Here is a 20,146-nt window from a genome sequence, read left to right as displayed (position 1 = left end):
CACAGGCTCTGGACGCGCAGGCTCTGGACGTGCAGGCTCAGCGGCCCAGCCGCTCCACATGTGGGATCCTCCCGGACCGGGGCACGAACCCGTGTCCCCTGCATCGGCAGGCGGACTCTCAACCACTGGGCCACCAGGGAAGCCCTAGGATGTTTTATTTAGATATTTTTCATTCCCCTTCTATTCCTCCTCTCCTTCAGGGTCTTTTTTTTTTCTTCTCTGTTCTTCAGATTAGGTAATTTTTATTGATTCATCTTCAGCTTCACTTCTTATATCTCCCATCTTCTGTTTATTCTTAAGAGTATCCAGTCAGTTTTTAATTGCATTTATTGAACTTTGCAACTTGAAACTTTCACTTGTTTTCTTTTGATATTTTCTGTCTATTCGTTTATTGTGCACATATCCTACTTTAAGTCTTTTACATGTTTATAATAGCTGGTCTAAAGTGCTTCTCTGGTAATTGTAATAGCTGAGAAATCTTTGGAATCTATTTTACTGACTTTTTCATGGAGTATGGGTCACATTTTCCTATTTCTTTGCATGTCTAGTGTTTTTTAGTTGGATACTTGACTTTTGTTTTTGTTTTTTGTTTTTGTGTGGTTTTTTTGCGGTACGCGGGCCTCTCACTCTTGTGGCCTCTCCCGTTGTGGAGCACAGGCTCCGGACGCGCAGGATCCGGACGCGCAGGCTCAGCGGCCATGGCTCACGGGCCCAGACGCTCCGCGGCATGTGGGATTTTCCCGGACCGGGGCACGAACCCATGTCCGCTGCATCGGCAGGCTGACTCTCAACCACTGCGCCACCAGGGAAGCCCGATACTTGCCTTTTTAAATGATGGATTTTAGAGACTCTGAATTCTGTTTTGCTTCTCTGAAAAATAATTTTTATTCTAGAAGGCAGTTAACTTGACTGAATTCAAATTCCAGACTCTTGTCTCCACTGTAGTGGTAGCAGTTGAAACCTTTACTTCAGTTTCTAGCTGCTGATTTTCTGCGAGGTCCCCTCCTTCACTTCATGATTAGTTTAGTGAACAGCACAGGTCTTGGGAGCTCTTTGTGTACAGAGATCGTCTCCTCTTTGGCTCCCTCCCTTCCATGATATTCTTCCTAAATTTCTGGTAGTTCTCCAGCCTTGAGCTCTGTCATCTGATGATGTCAAGCCAGTAATACTTGGCTTTCTACTCAACCTACCCCCAGTGGCAAGCAGATTTAGCAGTGCCCTCCGCCAAAAAATGCAAATGTACAAATCTCACCTTTTGCAGATTTACCCACCCAGTCACTGTCCTCCCCTTTCCAGGGAATGTGTGCTCTCTGCAGGCAGGATAGATTTCAGAGAGGAAGGGGAGGACTAAGTTTATTGCTCTCAAATCCAATCAGATAAGTTACTCTTCCTTGCGTATGAAGGAGCTAGTGAGGGAGTGGAGAGAGGCCAGGAGTATACTGTTCAAGCTACATCAGCAAGTGAGTTGAGGTGGGGAAGAGATGTTCTCTTCTGATACTCCTAAGAAGTTTGTTCTCTTAACTGATTGGGCCTAAGCCTACGTCAGCTTAGTAGAAGAGATCAGCAGTTTGTCATACAGTTGGACTGACCCTCATGCTGATAACAATCTGGAGGGGAAAACTAATTGAAAAACCATCAAAAGCAAGCAAAAGCAGACAGAAATTGGAGGGGAAAGATAAACTGCAAGTTTTCCCGCAAGACTTTCTGTCAGACGGTATAATGCTTACATCAAATCCATTACCCCCCTGTACTATTTTCTATGCCAAATTATGTCCAGCCCAGTTACCAGCATAGCACATGAGAGGTGCTACAGTTAAATGATAATTAATCTATACTGTCCAGGAATCCAGGAGGATATCCAAAGGAGAATATCCAGCAAATATCTGGAAGAGTGGCCACCTGTGGACTTTACATTTTGTCTTTGTTCTATATAATGCTTTTTTTTTTTTTTTGCGGTATGCAGGCCTCTCACTGTTGTGGCCTCTCCCGTTGTGGAGCACAGGCTCTGGACACGCAGGCTCAGCGGCCATGGCTCACGGGCCCAGCCGCTCCACGGCATGTGGGATCTTCCCGGACCGGGGCACGAACCCGTGTCTCCTGCATCAGCAGGCGGACTCTCAACCACTGCGCCACCAGGGAAGCCCTATAATGCTTTTTATTTAAACCTACTTTGTCTGATATTAATGTGGCTACCCCTGCTTTCATTTTCTTTCTACTATATTTACCTGGTATATCTTCTTTTATATAAATTTATTTTATTTATTTATTTTTGGCTGCACTGGGTCTTTGTTGCTGCATGTAGGCTTTCTCTAGTTGCAGCGAGCTGGGGCTACTCTTCATTGCAGTGCGCAGGCTTCTTATTGCGGTGGCTTCTCCTGTTGCAGAGCATGGGTTCTAGGTGCGCAGGCTTCAGTAGTTGTGGCTTGTGGGTTCTAGAGCACAGGCTCAGTAGTTGTGGCGCACGGGCTTAGTTGCTCCATGGCACGTGATATCTTCCTGGACCAGGGATCGAACCCGTGTCCCCTGCATTGACAGGCGTATTCTTTTTTTTTTCTTTTTGACAGGCGTATTCTTAATCACTGAGCCACCAGGGAAGTCCCTACCTGGTATATCTTAACCCATAATTCTTTAACGTTTTGTTTTAAGCGGATCCCAAATAGCATATAATTGTATATACTGTTTTATTTTTTATGATTTGAGATTCTTTGTATTTAAGAGGAAGTTTTCATTTATTTTAGTAAATAATATAATTGTTCTTATTCTGTCATCTTAGTTTACACAATTTGTTATGTTGCCTTACTCCTGTTTTTCCAGTCTTCTTTTGCTTTTGCTGGTTTTTCTCGTTCTCTTGTTTTGCTCCTAATAACTTAGAAATTAGACATCCTATTTTTATTTGATTAGTAATTTCAAAATAAAAAGAAAGTGAACCTCTATTTCTTTACCAACATTAAGAATACATTAGTTATCTATTGATTCCCCTGGAAATGAGTCACATATTTTAGTACCTCCCTTTGTTCCTACCTCCCACCATTTATTGGAATAGTCTGGGCTTTAAAAACTATTATTATTATTTCCTTTTTTTACATTTCATTAATGAACACTTTTTACATTTGCATTTCCTTAATGTAGCCATGTTAACCATGTTAAGAACAATTACTTAGACATTAATTTCTAAGTTTACAAAATTTTCATCTCTATTTCTTTTATAACATATCTCCCTTATACTTAAGATCTTTATTTTTGTTAATTTATTGGATACTAAAGTATTTCTTTAAGTGATTTTTAAAGAAGAGTATATATCTGAATCTTTGCATATCTGAGGGTATATATTAAATGTGTATTCTTCTGACATAGCAGTTAATCCGTAGGAAATTTTCCTAAGGAAATGATAACAGGATGCAAAGATGTGTGTACAGGTTCATTTTTCAGTATTATTACAAAAGCAAAAATCAGAAACTAATAAGTGTCTACAAATAGAGATTGGTCGAACAAAATAAAATTATTTCCAGCCATTACTGCAAAATCATAACAGTTTTATCATTTTGTCACCTAATTAATGTATCATTAATCTTTTTGCCTGTTACTTGTGCAAGTTATAATTAAAACATAAATTTAGACCGTACAAAGTAAACATTAGCATGTTTAGCTGTCAACATTAATATTCTATTTAGTATCTTTTTCAGTTTTTCAATTAGATTAAATATTGGCTAAATAGATATTTATTATTGAAAATATTTTTTAAGAAATTTAATTTTATTTATTTCTTGTAGTCACTCCATGGATTTTTTTGGGCAACCCAGACCAGAAGATAACCAGTCAGTAGTCAGCAGAATGCAAAAGAAATACTGGAAAACCAAACAGGTCTTCATCAAAGCAACCGGGAAAAAGGAGGATGAGCACGTAGTGGCATCTGATGCTGAACTGGATGCTAAACTTGAGGTAACTTTTAGGATTCTGTGTACTGCATATAACTTGTTATTATCTAGGACGACTAAGAGGACTGTGACAAGCTTTCATACTGAAGAACTTATCGGGATAAATGCAAAACTTGATAATAGAATAATTGTATCCATTTATCAATCAGATCTTCTGGATAGATCATAATTCTCACAGATTGAGGATTGGCAGAATGGGTGTTCATAAATTAGATAAATCATGAACTAAGTAATTTCTCTGGCACAAGTATTGTAATTTTTATGCCGTGTTAATGAATTAATTATATTTCTAATTGGGACCATATACTCATTATGTATCATGTCATAATATTTTGTACTATTTTATCTGAAGTCTATAACTCACTGCAATACATTAACTGAAATCAAATAGTGAGTGAGGATTTTACAAGTTGTAGTTTTTGTTTCTATTATTAAGGGGTGGAGTTAATTGAAGTATGTCATGTGCATTTTTGGTTCTGTTTTTCATTTTAAATAAAAGGACTAATTACCAGGAAACAACTTTAAACTTTAAATGCTTTTAAGTAATTAAGCTAATTAGAAGGAAGTGCTCATGTACGTTAATGAAAAAAATCTAGATTTTTAAATGCAGATTTGCTAATTCCATGTACATATACTAATGTAACTTTTACAAACATTTCCAGGCAGGAGTTCTGTTATGCTTGGAATGTAGTAATCTGTTGGGATTCTTAAATATTCTTAAATATTTTTAAATAGAGGTCTAATTAAATAGGTCTTAATCTACTAAGTAATTTTATTCTGCAGAAAATAAACTTGCATAATTGCCCTAACAAATATGGAAATAGAAATTACTTCTATTTAACAAACTTTTTGTGTTGAAAAGTACAATTTGTGTTGAAAAGTATTCTTCTTAGGATTCAGTGACAAATATGGAAAAAAAATGAAGGGACTTTATTTTAAGTAATATGTTTTAGCACCAGGGGAACTCTTCACTGTTGCTACATATATTCCCACAGATGTATATTTTTTTGTATTGTTTCACATCATTAGGTAATGTGTGGGTGACATTTTATATTCAGTGTAATTCTTGTCCATTAGACAAATATTTGGAATCAATCAAGAACTTTCTCCCACAATTGTACTAATTTTTTTAAGAATGAGAAATAGTTTCATTTTAAGTATACATACAAGTATGCATACTTAAATTATCATGTTGTACACTTTAAATATATTACAGTTTTGTTTGTCAAATTATATCTCACTAAAACTAAAAAAGATATTTTTATTGTAACAGTGAAAAGCAATAGTATGTAAATCTTCCAAGGACCCATGGGAAAAAAAAATCATAATCACTTCATCATAACAGAACTATCATTTTTGTATTCTTTTCTAATCCCCTTCCATATGGATTTAAAATGGCTTTTTAGATTGCCAAATCCATATACCAAGTGTAATTCAAACATACTTAAACTTACGTGGAAAATTGATGGTTGCTCCTCCACTTAGATTTCAGTGTCTATTATCAGTCTTCCTTCGATCTGATCAAACATCAAAATAACAACAAAACTACATCAGAGATAGATCATTCAGGCTTAATGGTGATATTGGAAGTTCATTTGATAATCTCAAAGGATTAGGGCCTAATATTGTACCACAGTGCCAAGGTCTTTTTGAACTAAAGTCTCATAGCAACTCTTCAGCGAAGGACTTTGTGAGTCTTCTTTAGGCTGCACCCTAAAACCCATGCTGACTTGTTTCTCTGGGAAAACCTAAATGTATAGATATGTGTGAAGAGTTACCTCACGTGTATGTGTCCTGATCTCAAATTTTCACTTGCTTGCTTTGAAATGGGAGCCTACTGGATATTTTATTTTTTTGTTAGCTATTAGCAGCAGTGATAGGGGATTAATATTCATGGAAAATTCTAAACAAAAATAATCCAAAAGTAAGTTATTTTTGATGTTGTAACACATTATTTAATTTTTATGGTAAACTCACTGACCTGTTTTGCTTAGACCAGTATTGGAGAAAAGTCAGACTCCGAGTTAGTTAGTGTTTTCTAAGGCTATCTATACTCTTTTCATCAGTGGTAAGCAATGTTTGATGTAGTTTATATTAGATTTACATTTTTGCTATTTAGATAGTTTGGAGCTGAGGGGAGGACAAATTCCACAGTTATAAATTTTTATTAGTTCCCATGTATTTATCACCATTTCTTCCAACCCTCACGGGGGAAATCTAAATGTGCTTTTTCTACACCTGAAATAAAACCGAAACTGAAGTATATCACAGTCAAGGGAAATAGACATAATACTTATAAGAAAATGTTTTGCTTTTGAAGTGCTTTTTAAATATTTTATATTTGTTTATGGTTCTTTACATTGTCCTAATAAAATTTATATTTCAAAGGTTTTTCACTCCATTCAAGAGACATGCACTGAACTTCTGAAGATAGTTGAGAAATATCAGCTAAAACTCAATGGTATGAAATCATAGATATCTATCTGACAATTCCCATTTAAAATAAATATTCATTTGCATTTTTTTAAATGAAAGGTTTAATGTAAAAATAGTAGTTTATTAAATTATTTTGTGGACAGTTTCTAATGACAAAAATGAGTATTTACAGTGACCTGTTCTCAAATCCCCCAGTGTCCTCAGTTCATCAGATCCTCTGACAGACTCATTTTGCTGAGTTTAGTTTTCCTTCCCAGAGTCTTAAGTGGATTTGCTTCCATCATTTAAAAGCTCTCTTTCTCAACCCCTACTTGCTCTAGCAGTTGCCATCCCATTCCTCTGCTCCTTTCACAGGGAATTTCGACATAATTATCTGTAGGCACAGTGTCCATTCCTTTCCTTCCACTTTCTCTCGTACTCACCCCAGTCAGGTTTTCACTCCCACCACTCCACCAGATTGCTCTTGTCATAGTCATGAAGCAATAAATCCAGGGACCAATTCTCGGTCCGTGTCACATTATTTAACACAGTTGATTATCTGCCCCCTCCTTGAGACGCTCTCTGTGCTTGGCTTCCAGTTACCGCATGTCCCTGGATTTCTTTTTAATGGTTATTCCTTCTCAGTATCATGCCACTGCTGGAATCTCCTCTCTTCTATTTTTTTTTAAATAAATTATTTTATTTTATTTATTGCTGTGTTGGGTCTTCGTTGCTGTGCCCAGGCTTTCTCTAATTGCAGCGAGCGGGGTCTACTCTTCATTGCGGTGCGCAGGCTTCTCATTGCAGTGGCTTCTCTTGTTGCGGAGCACGGGCTCTAGGTGCGTGGGCTTCAGTAGTTGTGGCACATGGGCTCAGTAGTTGTGGTGCACGGGCTTAGTTGCTCCGCGGCATGTGGGATCTTCCCGGACCAGGGCTCAAACCCGTGTCCCCTGCATTGACAGGTGGATTCTTAACCACTGCACCACCAGGGAAGCCCTCTCCTCTCTTGACCTCTTCTGATTGGAACTCAATCTTTGGATCTCTTCTCCTGCCTTAATTACAGTTCCCTACTGGACATGGCCACCTCTCTGATTCTGTTACTTCTCTAATCTCATCTCCTCTTGAGCCATGTTAATCTTCTTCACAGTAGGCATATCTGCATAGTCGGCTCCCGATCTTCTTTAGGTATGTGGTCAAGTGTCATCTTTTTAGTGAGTCCTTCCCTGACCCCCATATCTAAAATGAAATACCCCTCTTTCTCATAAGTCTGTCTACTTAACAATAGAACTTAACAGTATTCAACATTCTGTATATTTTATCTGTTGTTTTTCTTACCACCACTAGAATATGCCCTCCTGAAGGACAGGAATTTGTCTGTTTATTTCTGGTCTCCTAACCTAGAAACAATGTCTAGCATACAGTGCATACTTAATATATATTTGCTCAATGAATGGTTTTCTTGTGTAGCTGTGTAAATTGGTCTCAAAATTTTACAATCAAAGTTCATGTGTTGTCCCGTTAAAGCAAGAAATCCATTATAGCATGGTAATTTTTTGAGTGCCTGCCATGTGTAAAACTATGTCCTTTTCCCAAGGCAGTAGTTCGAGAAACAACTTTTTGTAACAAAATAAGAGACAAGAATAGTGTGTAATTGAATTCAGGATAGTGATACAGACATACCTCTGAATTCTCTTGGAGTGAAAAATAACTGTGTATTAGAGTGATTGGTAAAGGCAACTCCATAGATGGGAATTGAGGTAAAATGTAAAAGGTTTATAGCTGTTGAATATGTGGGAAGAAAGGGAATTGGAGTCAAGGAATAAGGTTAAAGAATGAGAACAGTCTGCATGATGGAAGAGTTTGTAATTGGGACTAGTAGGGTGATACAAGAGCAAAGGAAGATTCGAGTCAGATTGCTAAGGACCTTAAATATTTTACCAAGCAGTAAAAAGCCATTGCAATCATTGGAGCAAGGGAGTCCTGTGACAGAAATGTAAAGAAACATTTGCAAGTTTGTGCATACTGCATTTTGTCCTGGGATCACCAGGTCTTTTAGCATGCTGGTGGAGCATTTCAGGGTAAGGAAGAGATATACATATATAGATTTCATCATGTACTTTCTCTTCAAGATTGTGTTTGACTGTGTGATTTCTTGAAGACTGTTTTATTAATAGATCTTCTGTTGAGACTAACATTGGACAATTGCAGTAGATTCCTCCATCACTATAAAGCTTTATGAGAATAACTTGGCTGGGGAAGAACACATAGGAGTAGGGTCTCTGTAGTTTTTGGCAGCAGGTCCCAACACAGAATTAGCACAGATTCAGCTTCATCTCCTCCCCTTTCTGCATTGATAAGGATGAGGCTCAATGATGGTTCTTGTTCAATTGATATTTGTTAATGAGATAGTCCAAGTTCTCAGAGAGCTTTCTAGATCATCTACAAGTTAATATTTTTTTTCTAGTTAGTTTTCATTGAGGTATATTTTATGAAGTTCTGATTCAAAGGAAATATGTAATCTGTACATCTTTGAAGTAATGAGAATATTAAATTAACCAGATTCCTCAAATCCAATCCACTCTTAATCAGGTTAATTGTTCATAAAACAGCACTCAGTTTTATTAAAGATGATACTACAGAATGTGTAGACACCCTCTCCCAAACACCATCCTGCTCTCCTAGGGCCTCCCTTGTAGGTACTACAGGGAGGACCAGGCGGGGGGGCAGCTAGCAAGTGAGAAGGCCTGAGTTCCCCTGCTGCCTCAGAGGTATTAAAAGGGACTTCCCTTTCAGTTTTTAACTTCAGTTTTTCCATCAGTAAACTAGGGTGAAATTAAGCACGACATTTGTCCTGTTTTTCACTTGTTTTTATAGAATTCTTTTTAAAATTAATTTATTAATTAATTGATTTTTGGCTGCATTGGGTGTTTGTTGCTGCGCACGGGCTTTTTCTAGTTGCAGCAAGTGGGAGCTACTCCTCGTTGCGGTGCACGGACTTCTCATTGCAGTGGCTTCTCTTGTTGTGGAGCACGGGCTCTAGGAACGCAGACTTCAGTAGTTGTGGCATGCAGGCTTCAGTAGTTGTGGCACACAGGCTCAGTAGTTGTGGCTCGCAGGCTCTAGAATGCAGGCTCAGTAGTTATGGCACACGGGCTTAGTTGCTCTGCGGCATGTGGGATCTTCCTGGACCAGGGCTCGAACCCATGTCCCCTGCATTGGTAGGTGGATTCTTAACCACTGTGCCACCAGAGAAGTCCTTGTTTTTCACTTTAAGCTCACAATTTGAACACTTTATGGGCTTCCTCACCTGTTTGTCTTATTGTGATTAAAGGGTCATCTTCCACTAGATCAGTGCTTCTAAAACTGTGGTGAAGGGCCATTTTCTGTCTTGTGTTTTACTTTCAATCTGTTGTAAACTGACACTTTGGAAAATACAATAAAAATGAATTTTCAGAAAAATGAAATTAAAGAAGACATGCAAAATATAAGCACACTTTTTTATTATTAGACTCAGATATAAAACAGTCAAATTGGTAAAAGTTTCCAAATAGTTTCTTAGTTTTGATATCTGTCACAAGCTGGTAGCAAATGGTTCTGGACCGACATTGGTCTACGGACCACACTTTGAGTAGTATTGTACTACATGACAACTTTAAGGGTTTTAGGAACCAAATCGTGGACAGTTGTGGGTCTGAAATACTGAGCATAGGAAAATGAAGCCAGGATGGGAGACAAGAATAAGTTAAGTTTAAATAGAAAGCCAGGGGCTTCCCTGGTGGCGCAGTGGTTAAGAATCTGACTGCCAATGCAGGGGACACGGGTTTGAGCCCTGGTCCAGGAAGATCCCACATGCCGCGGAGCAGCTAAGCCCGTGCACCACAACTACTGAGCCTGCGCTCTAGAGCCTGCAAGCCACAACTACTGAAGCCCATGTGCCTAGAGCCTGTGCTCCGCAACAAGAGAAGCCACTGCAATGAGAAGCACGCGCACTGCAATGAAGAGTAGCCCCTGCTTGATGCAACTAGAGAAAGCCTACGCACAGCGATGAAGACCCAGTGCAGCCAAAAATAAATAAATAAAATAAATAAATAAATAGAAACCCCCAAATACTTTGTAAGAGGCAATGATCCTAAAGTGCATCTCTGCACGTTTGAAAATGCGTCATCTGTGGCTTTGTTTTATTTTATTATTTTGGAATTTTTTTTTTCACTAAAGATCAGTCTTTCCTGAAGTGAGGTCCATGGAGTCAGTGCATCAAAATCATCTGGAGTGCTTGTTTAAAAAAAAAAAAACAGATCCTCAGACCTGTAAAATCAGAATCTCTGGAGATGAAGCCCAGGAATTTGCATTTTAAAAATAAGTGTCTCTCCTTCCACCCCCAAGTAATTCTTATGTATAGAGAGTTATTGCTGTGAGAATTTTATTCGTGTGTGTGTGTGTGTGTGTGTGTGTGTGTGTGTGTTTTAAACCAATGATGAAATGAAACAATGAACTATACTGTCATTTTTTCCCTAGTTATATCGGAGGAAGAAAACGAACTAGGGCTCTTTTTAAAGTTCCAAGCAGAACGAGATACAACTCAGGCTGGCAAAATGATGGATGCCACTGGCAAGGCACTCTGTTCTTCAGCCAAGCAAAGGTTTATCATGGTTTTGCATCATCCTTAAATTTGTAGTCAGTATGACAGTTTTGATGTGTGTAGTTAAATTTGCATATTTGTAAAGGTTTCTCTTCATTCCATTAGAGGGTTAAAAGAGAAGTATATTGCAGTATATAGTTGTTTTGATGCCTAAGTCTTATTTATTTTGAATTTAAAATAATTATTTAAAAATTGACATTCACAGGTTGCTTAATTCCTAGAAATAGACTTTAGTCCTGTACTTAAATTTCTTAAGTGGTTTAATGTAACAGAGGCACAGAATGGCTAAAATTTAAACATGTATATATATATTTTTCACTTTTTGGATATTATACTATCTATGAGTACATTGGAACTTTTCCTCTTTTTAGGCAGAGGAAATTTTGTCTTCTTAATTATATACTTTGCATTCATTACTTTACAACTTTTTAACATAAAGATACCTGCTGCAAAGAATCCCCTACAATTACTAAATAAAGCCAACATCTTTGCATTTTCTAGAGAAAAATAAAAATAGACTTTATTGGACCTGTAATGACAATGTATAACTTAAGTGGCTTTATTCTGAAACACCATATTAGTGCAAAAGTCCACCTTTAAGGAGGTGACAAAGAGACAGCCAATAAAAGCCCCTCTATTGCCACTAAGTCAAAAGCAGACCAGAGGAGCTGGGTTTGACTTGTGTTTCTTAAATCCTTTTTTCTCTTGTTCTCATCCTCAGCTGCTAAGAATTTTATCCTCATTCCTTCATCTAGCATTTTATCTGCTTTTCTATACCCAGGTTTTCCCTAAATTTGTCAAAAGAAAGGCTTTCTGCTTATAGGATTATGCTTTATAAATATAGGATCTCTTTACTCAAGGAATTCTTTTCTAAATGGCAGATTTACTTGGCAGATTATCTATACATAGATAAACATCTAAAATGTTGCAAAAATGATATATTGATATTTCCTGAAACAAGAAAGGGAGAGATAGAAACACATCTTTATTAACAGTTCAAAGTTAACTGTATGATCCTTATTTGCTTTCTGATTTTCTTAGGCATCTTAATAATTTCCTGTTTAAAGACTCATCTTGATAGCAAGTTATGCTTTATGGTTGTTTTTGTTTTATTTTGCTTATGGAACGTACATGCCTCTTATTTTTACCTCTCTGCCATTAGATTGGCTCTGTATACTCCCCTGTCTCGTCTTAAGCAAGAAGTAGCAACATTCAGTCAAAGGGCAGTATCTGATACCTTGATGACAGTCAATCGGATGGAGCAGGCGCGCACAGAATATAGAGGAGCTCTGCTGTGGATGAAAGACGTGTCCCAAGAACTGGACCCAGACACCTTAAAACAAATGGAAAAGTTCCGAAAAGTATGAAAATACATCCCTTTTTTATGTTTTCTTGAAGCTCTACAGAATAATTTAATCAAGAGTATAAAACGTCGGACTATTTTTGGAAAATGTGTTATATTATAAATTCTTGGTTGCTTGGAAATCTTCAGTTAACATACAAAAGGTTGTCACACTTTTTTTTTTTTTTTTTTTTACTCTTTGAGTGGCATAATAGATCTACCTTTTAAATGTTGCCTACCTGGACTTTTAGGAGTTGTTTGCAGGAGGAAAACAGTTCATTAGTCAGGAAAAAAAACTTAAGTAAAAACTCATGTAAAATGATTATTAATTATAAGTGAAGGTTATCAGATTTTTCATTCTGCCACAATACATAGTTTGACCACAACTGTTAAAGCAACTATATGTGTGAACATATATTTTGCTAAGTAAACTCCTTATTATAAATTGTATTCCCTGAATTTACCATACATAAATAGTAAAATTCACTCACTCCTTCATAAAGTGCCTATAATAAAAATCCATATTTATATTTAGTATTGATGGAGTCTTTTTACTAGCCGTTACAAGTTCTTTGCCTCAATGATTACTCCAACAGACCTGGGCAGTAGTAGCTGGACACATGGCCTCAGGCAACCTGTTATTCTGTCCCCTTTATAATCCTTGACGATTAGAATACAATCCAAGGGAGTGGTTACACAACATTGTCAATGCACTAGTGTCACTGAATTGTACAGTTTTAAAACGGTTAAGTATATGTTATGTGAATTTCACCTCAATTAAAAAAAAAAGAATATAATCCACACCTCTCATCTAGACCCAAATAGCCCTGCACAGTCTGATCTCTGGTCCCTCTGCTGCCACATCTTGTACAGTACTTACTTTCTGTGCTCCAGCCCTTTCTATGCTTGAGGAAGGAATTGGCTCTACCCTATTCCTTCCTGCTCTGGAAACACTTCCCACACCCAGGACTTTTGTCCTTCCTTTTCCCTGGGTCTAGAAGGCTCTCCTCAGGGTCTTAGCAGGGCCTGCTCATCATCTTCCTATCCCAGTTCACACATCATGCATGAACTCACCAAGGGCTTCCCTGACCATCTAATCAAATGTTGTCACCCATTTCTGTTGCATTTATATGTTATCTTTGTGACTTGAGATTATGTTATATATTTTTTTTCTTTTTTTCCTGGGCCTCCTCACTCAGGGATGGTGAGGAAGAACATTGTTCACCACAGCATCCCAGTGCCTGGACCAGTGCCTGGCACATAATAGATACCTCATAAGTATTTGTTGAATGAATGAATAAGTATATTTAAAGTTGAGTATTCACACTATTTGGTGATAAATGATTCATTTGTAAGAAATATAAGCCTGTATTTAAGTTTACAAATATATCTGTATGATTCAGAACTATTATTAATGCTTCTCAACACTTTTACTATGTCCTCTTTCCATTTATTCTTCTACCCTTTCTTAGGTAAATATTATCCATCAGTAGTTTTGGATGTTTGTTTTTATTTGGAATCTGTTTTTTTTTTCTTAACTATGTACTTTCTCTCTTTCATCACATAGTTTCTCAGCATAAAGATATCTGCTGGAAAGAGTGTCCTACAGTTTCTAAAAATAGCCAAAATCTTTTCCATTAATTTTGAAATAATACAGGGAAAGGGAATTAGTCTTCTTTATTACAATTTCATGTGTCTGAAAACATGTATCATAAACCTGTGTGGTATATTTATTTCTGTATTATAAGCAATAATAACTAACATTTTTGTGGTTGCAGGTACAGATCCAAGTGAGAAATAGCAAAGCTTCTTTTGACAAGTTAAAGATGGATGTTTGTCAGAAAGTGGATTTACTTGGAGCTAGTCGCTGCAATATGTTGTCTCATTCACTCGCTACCTACCAGGTACCCACCTCCATGGTCAGCATGTCCTTGCAGTAAAGATGAGTGGTGAGATTCCTTTTTAAAAGTTGTCTAAAGAGTGCAAAAAAACTGTATAATTGATCGGATTCCTTTGACTTTGCTGAAATTGCTTATTGAGTTACGACATTCAGAATCATGAATGGAGAAGACTTTTCCAGTCTTTTCAGACTGGAAAAGACCTTAGGGTCTTTCTTTGCCTACTCCCATAGCTTCGCATTATTCCCCTTGGTATCCTAGGAGAGACAGACAGACACTTACGGACTGTCTAGGGTTGAGGAGGGGAATGTGGAGAGGAGGCAGGATTCAAGGCCTATTAGCCTTGGTTCATTCAGAGTTACTCCATTTTAAATTAGTTCTGCATACAGTTTCATTTGAAACAAATACGCTGTGGCCCCGAGCTGCGGAGCCTGCTCTCTGGAGCCTGTGAGCCACAACTACTGAGCCCAAATGCCAGAGCTACTGAAGCCTACATGCCTAGAGCCCATGCTCTGCAACACTTTTCTATCATTTTACGGATGAGGAAAGTGAGAATTAAATGAGAATTAAATGGCAATGTTGGGCTTAAAAACTTAAGTTTTCAAATTCTAGGTCTTGTGTTCTTTTCATTCTGCCAAATTGCCGTTCCACACCACTTTAATCTCAGAAGTCTCATTTGTGCTTACTTTATTCCAAATCATACATAAATAGCATACAATGAGTAAGTTAGATATTAACAGGTAGCAGTTAACTGATTTTATCAGGTATTTGTAAATGGCAAAATAGGAGAATACATTTTTTTTACATGAGAAAACAATACAAACTAAAGGAAATGGGTATTCACTGCTGCTTTTAGGGAATCTACCTAATTCAGTTCAGTACTGTGGAATTCAGAAATCAAGAGAGGATGCACTTGAAAATAAAAGTATGTGACAGGGCTTCCCTGGTGGCCCAGTGGTTAAGACTCTGTGCTTCCACTGCAGGGAGAATTACTTGAGTTAGCTTCATAGCACATTTTTTTGACAAGTCTTTCTTGAACTCTAAATGAAAGTCCAAATTTAGTGGTACAAATTATTTCCCTCCAGTTAATAAAGGTTTGTATTATATGCTTACCAACATAAAGATTTACACATATACTTCTAATGCAAATATGGTATTTTGGTGCTTTTACCATTTTTCTTTTGGATTCCTCAGAAGGTGTTCTAATCTGCCAGTTGCATTCTCTTGGCTGCAATTACACTCTAGCTGGCTCCAGTGTACATTTCAGTGCTGTATACAGATAGGCACACATACATGCAGATACAACACCAATTCTTATGGAGAATTACTGTTTACAGTGCTTGCTGGTTCACCAAACTTGGGAATTGATTTTAGTTCCTACTTCTTATTATTTGACAACTATTCATCTACGATAGTGAGGAAAAATAGCACTGAAAAAAGAGGAGAGGAAGGAGAACTGTAGTGTCACCTTTTCTTTTTCTGCAGAGGACACTGCTTGGATTCTGGGAGAAAACAGCTCGAATGATGTCCCAAATCCATGGGACCTGTATTGGCTTTCATCCGTGTGATTTTGTATCTCTCAAGGTACATTTCTTTCAATGGTCTTTTCTTAGATTTATTACACTTCATTTGGATAATCACTTTGAAACTACTTTTTGCTAAGCCTAATTTCAACTTTACAGAACACTGGGAAACATTTTTCTACACTCTTTCAGCCATTTTTCTGAAGTTCCCTGATTCCAGATTCTACCAGCAGCACTAAACAAATACATGGAAATACTGCTGGTGGGCTCAAGATATTTGTAGGGTGGGGGGAAGGGGGAATAAAAGAAAGAGAAAGTGAAAAGAAAATTAAGATACAAAAGAGAGAAAAGGTTATGGAAAGGAAAAACTTAAGAGGAACAAGTGATGGAAAGTGGTAATGTGTTTTCAAAAATGACCACATTACCCACCTGCCAATTTTAGGAGTTAAAGAAGAATCTCCTTGCTTTACTTTTACACTCATGTCATAGATGTGATTCATGATACAAAAATTATGCCAGTTTTGGTCATTATGTATGTGTGATCGCCTCTGAAGAGACTACTGTATTAGGTCAGCTCTTTCTGTAACACCTACGTGAAAATGTACCCTTCCTGTCAACCTTCTGTGCATATGCCTTATCCAGCAGAGATGCACTGTGTTAATCATTTCTTCAGTTCTGGTAAGCTAGGTTTCAGTACCTTTGAACTTATCATTCTGCTTTATTTTCAGTAGAGCTTGAAAATGTTGAGTGTGCCTAAGTTGGATGTGATATCTGTGATGGGTTCATATCCTGCAACTGTATATTACAGGGGCTTAGTATGGATGTTTAAGTCAGGTTCTGACATAGCATCTTCTGTTTTTGGTAGATACCCTTGAATTTGTTTTTTGTTGTTGTGTATGTGTTTTGTTTTTTACTTTTTCTATGTTAATGCTTTACTGTATAGCATACTGTCTATTTAGGGAAATTTAACATCCAATTTCTGCTCAGACTTGAAGTTGAAAATCTTTAGTTGTATTTAGAACGTTGCAGTACCGGCTGGCGACACAGTGTAAGTCTTCTTTTTCTTTGGCATATCACAGAGCGGTGAACCCTGTGGCTGGCCCATGGTGTGCATAGTGGCTACAGGCTGCCAGGATACAAAGGACACAGGGCTCGGGTCAAATTACATCAGCATACATCTCCCATATCTCACACTCTCTACTTTAAAACTCTTCCTGTTTTATATTGTTCTCTAGAATTTTTGTTCTCATTTTCGTTTGCACAAAGAGAGAAACAGATTCTTTGCATCTACTTAACATTGAATTTCTTACCCTTAGCAACTACAAGGCACTCCAGTCAAGCTTACTGAAGACCACAAGGAAGAACGAATAGAAGACAGTTCTCTCCCGGAAAACCTCAATAAGTAAGCAGACAAAAGTTATAGATCATGTTATGGAAGTCCTGGATACCATTGTACCATATATTTGGAAAGAGTTGCTGCTTCTTTGGTTTACCGAATACTTATTTCTCTGTCATTTTTCCAATTAACGTTAAACATTTGTTTTGAAACCTACCACCCCCCTCCCCCATTTTTAACATGGTAGACAAAGTTGATGATAGGAATACAGAACAGTTTGGGTGATAAACCCAAATTCTATAGTGTGGGAGACTGAGCCTTGTATTAAGAGCCTTTACCTAGTGAATCCCAGAAGGGGCAGCTTGAAAAAGAAAGGGACAGGTGTCAGCAGCTATGAGACAGAAGCTACTGAAAATCTGTCTCCAGAACAACACAGATGGGACTGGGATTGGTTACCTGAAAATGGAGGCTCTTGCTGTGCACATCTTTCATGTTGCCTCTTTCCTTCCCTTTAATTACATCTTACTTTGTTTTCCTTTCAGAACTGCCACTTGTCATTTTAACCAGACTGCACTGAGTATAGTAGCGAACCCAGAAATAGGCCCAAACAGTGACAACCATATATTGTTGAGTGGAAGGTGATCTGAAATATAAGTATTTCACCCTTTTCTCTAGGGGGAAATACAAATTTTTTTACTAACTTGGATATATAAATGTTTTAGTATATAGATTACACAATCAAATGTATAGATATGAGTTAAATGTATTAACTTAGTTATACATTGACATTTAAAATTGTACATTAAGCATATTAAATTGGTAAATATTTCCGTTATCACATTTTATGAAAGTTTTATTCAGAATCTTCTCATACATCTTCAGCATTATGAAAGCTACCTTTTAAAAAAATTTTTATTTATTTTATTTTTGGCTGCATTGGGTCTTCGTTGCTGCGCGCAGGCTCTCTCTAGCTGCGTCAAGCGGGGGCTACTCTTTGTTGCGGTGTGCGAGCTTCTCATTGCGGTGGCTTCTCTTGTTGTGGAGCATGGGCTTTGGGCACGCGGGCTTCAGTAGTTGTGGCTCGGAGGCTCTAGAGCACAGGCTCAGTAGTTGTGGTGCACGGGCTTAGTTGCTCCTCGACATGTGGGATCTTCCTAGGCCAGGGATCAAACCCATGTCTCCTGCATTGGCAGGCGGATTCTTAACCACTGCGCCACCAGGGAAGTCCGAAAGCTACCTTTTGAGTTAACTAACAGATTCCAAAGCACTTCACCTTCTCTTCCATTCAAAGTGTTTAAAACATCATCTATGTATTCTGTCGTTGGAAATTTCATCCCAAATCAAAGTATCTGTTTCCTCTGTAGGCTTATTTTGTAGTATTTGCAAATAAATACTATATTGCTTTTTAAGTGTCTTTAAAGACTTATTTTTAAAAACCCTCCAATACTAGAGTTGTGAGGTTATACCCCTGGAATAATAACTAAATCTGGTTCAATTTCTTTATTTCATTTTTTTATTATTACACCAGATGGATGATATAAATTTCCAAAATTAGTATTGGTTTGGAATGTTTTAGGCAAATGTGCCTTCTTTTGTAAACATCACTTTGTTGTTCAAAATAGAGTACTCCATTTTTTCTGCAGTTCTTCATTCCCTCTAGTTCCCAAGTATTCTTGAGCAAAACCTTTTTTTTATACATCTTTATTGGAGTATAATTGCTTCACAATGCTGTGCTAGTTTCTGTTGTACAACAAAGTAAATCAGCCATACGCATACATATATCTCCATATCCCCTCCCTCTTGAGCCTCCCTCCCACCCTCCCTATCCCACCCCTCTAGGTCTTTGCAAAGCACGGAGCTGATCTCCCTGTGCTATGCAGCTGCTTGCCACTCGCTATCTATTTTACATTCAGTAGGGTATATATGTCAATGCTATTCTCACTTTTCCCCAGCTTCCCTCCCCACCCCCGTGTCCTCAAGTCCATTCTCTATGTCTGCATCTTTATTCCTGCCCTGCCGCTAGGTTCATCAGTACCATTTTTTTTAGATTCCATACATATGCATTAGCATATGGTATGTGTTTTTCTCTTTCTGGCTTACTTCACTCTGTATGACAGACTCTAGGTCCATCCACCTCACTACAAATAACTCAATTTCGTTTCTTTTTACGGCTGAGTAATATTCCATTGTGTATATGTGCCACATCTTCTTTATCCATTCGTCTGCCGATGGACACTTAGGTTGCTTCCATTTCCTGGCTATTGTAAATAGTGCTGCAGTGAACATTGTGGTACATGTCTCTTTTTGAATTATGGTTTTCTCAGGTTATATGCCCAGTAGTGGGATGAGCAAAAAACCTTTTAATGCTTGAAAACTAAACTTCATACTTGATGGCGTTGGTGACAGATGTTCTCTGTGGTATAGTATTTAGCACAGCGTTTACCATGCTGAACGCGGTGCTTGGTGCTTGATCAATACTCAGTAAATATACATTGAAAGAATAAGAGGTGAAGGATTATTTTTACAGTCTGTGTAGCTCTAGAGAAGAAGATTTGTCTCAGACAGATTTTAGGAGATCTACCGGACAACTATTTTATATGTCTCCTCAGTTTAAAAAAAAAATTTTTAAGCCACATAAAACTGTTTATAGAGTATGAATCCCAAATGTATTTTAACCAAAACCTTTGGATTTTTTTGTCTTTACTTTAGGTTAGTTTTCTCAGATGAGGAAGTAAGCTTGGGAAGTGAACCAGGTAAGATGGTAAATTCATTAAAATGTGAAATGATCACATTTAAATGTCAAAACAGTTTGTTACAGCCTTTGGGGATTGTGTTAATATCCATTCAACTAAAAAATGTTAAGTCCCTTTGTAAGTCTCTTCTGTACAAACTTGAGTCCGCCTTTTTTTCCCAGCTTTATTGAGGAGCTGTAATTGACATGTAACACTGTAAGTTTAAGGTGCACAGTGTGATGATTTGGTATATTTTAGTATTGCAAAATGATTTTCACCATAAGATTAGTTAACACATCTATCATCTCACATAGTTACCATATTTA

The 20,146-nt window shown here is 37.5% G+C and overlaps 1 protein-coding gene across 1 annotated transcript in view; it reads left to right on the top strand.

Moving 5' to 3' along the window:
- Positions 1 to 3,770: 3,770 nt before the first annotated feature.
- ICA1L (islet cell autoantigen 1 like) overlaps positions 3,771 to 20,146 on the top strand; it is a gene marked incomplete at its 3' end in the record, with an annotated part of 38,820 nt that continues 22,444 nt past the window's right edge. Inside the window, exons 1-8 of the mRNA XM_082840819.1 lie at positions 3,771 to 3,939; positions 6,324 to 6,396; positions 10,866 to 10,989; positions 12,152 to 12,350; positions 14,110 to 14,235; positions 15,715 to 15,813; positions 17,069 to 17,154; positions 19,798 to 19,841. Of these exons, the coding sequence (XP_082696945.1) occupies positions 3,778 to 3,939; positions 6,324 to 6,396; positions 10,866 to 10,989; positions 12,152 to 12,350; positions 14,110 to 14,235; positions 15,715 to 15,813; positions 17,069 to 17,154; positions 19,798 to 19,841 (913 nt within the window). The 5' untranslated portion in view covers positions 3,771 to 3,777. The remainder of the gene's footprint in view (positions 3,940 to 6,323; positions 6,397 to 10,865; positions 10,990 to 12,151; positions 12,351 to 14,109; positions 14,236 to 15,714; positions 15,814 to 17,068; positions 17,155 to 19,797; positions 19,842 to 20,146) is intronic.

This window comes from Leucopleurus acutus (genome assembly GCF_964270905.1).
Source record: "Leucopleurus acutus genome assembly, chromosome: 6".
In the NCBI taxonomy this organism is placed as follows: Eukaryota; Metazoa; Chordata; class Mammalia; order Artiodactyla; family Delphinidae; genus Leucopleurus; species Leucopleurus acutus.
The sequence above is the reverse complement of the archived record's forward strand: the minus strand, read 5'-3'. Positions and strand labels throughout refer to the sequence as shown.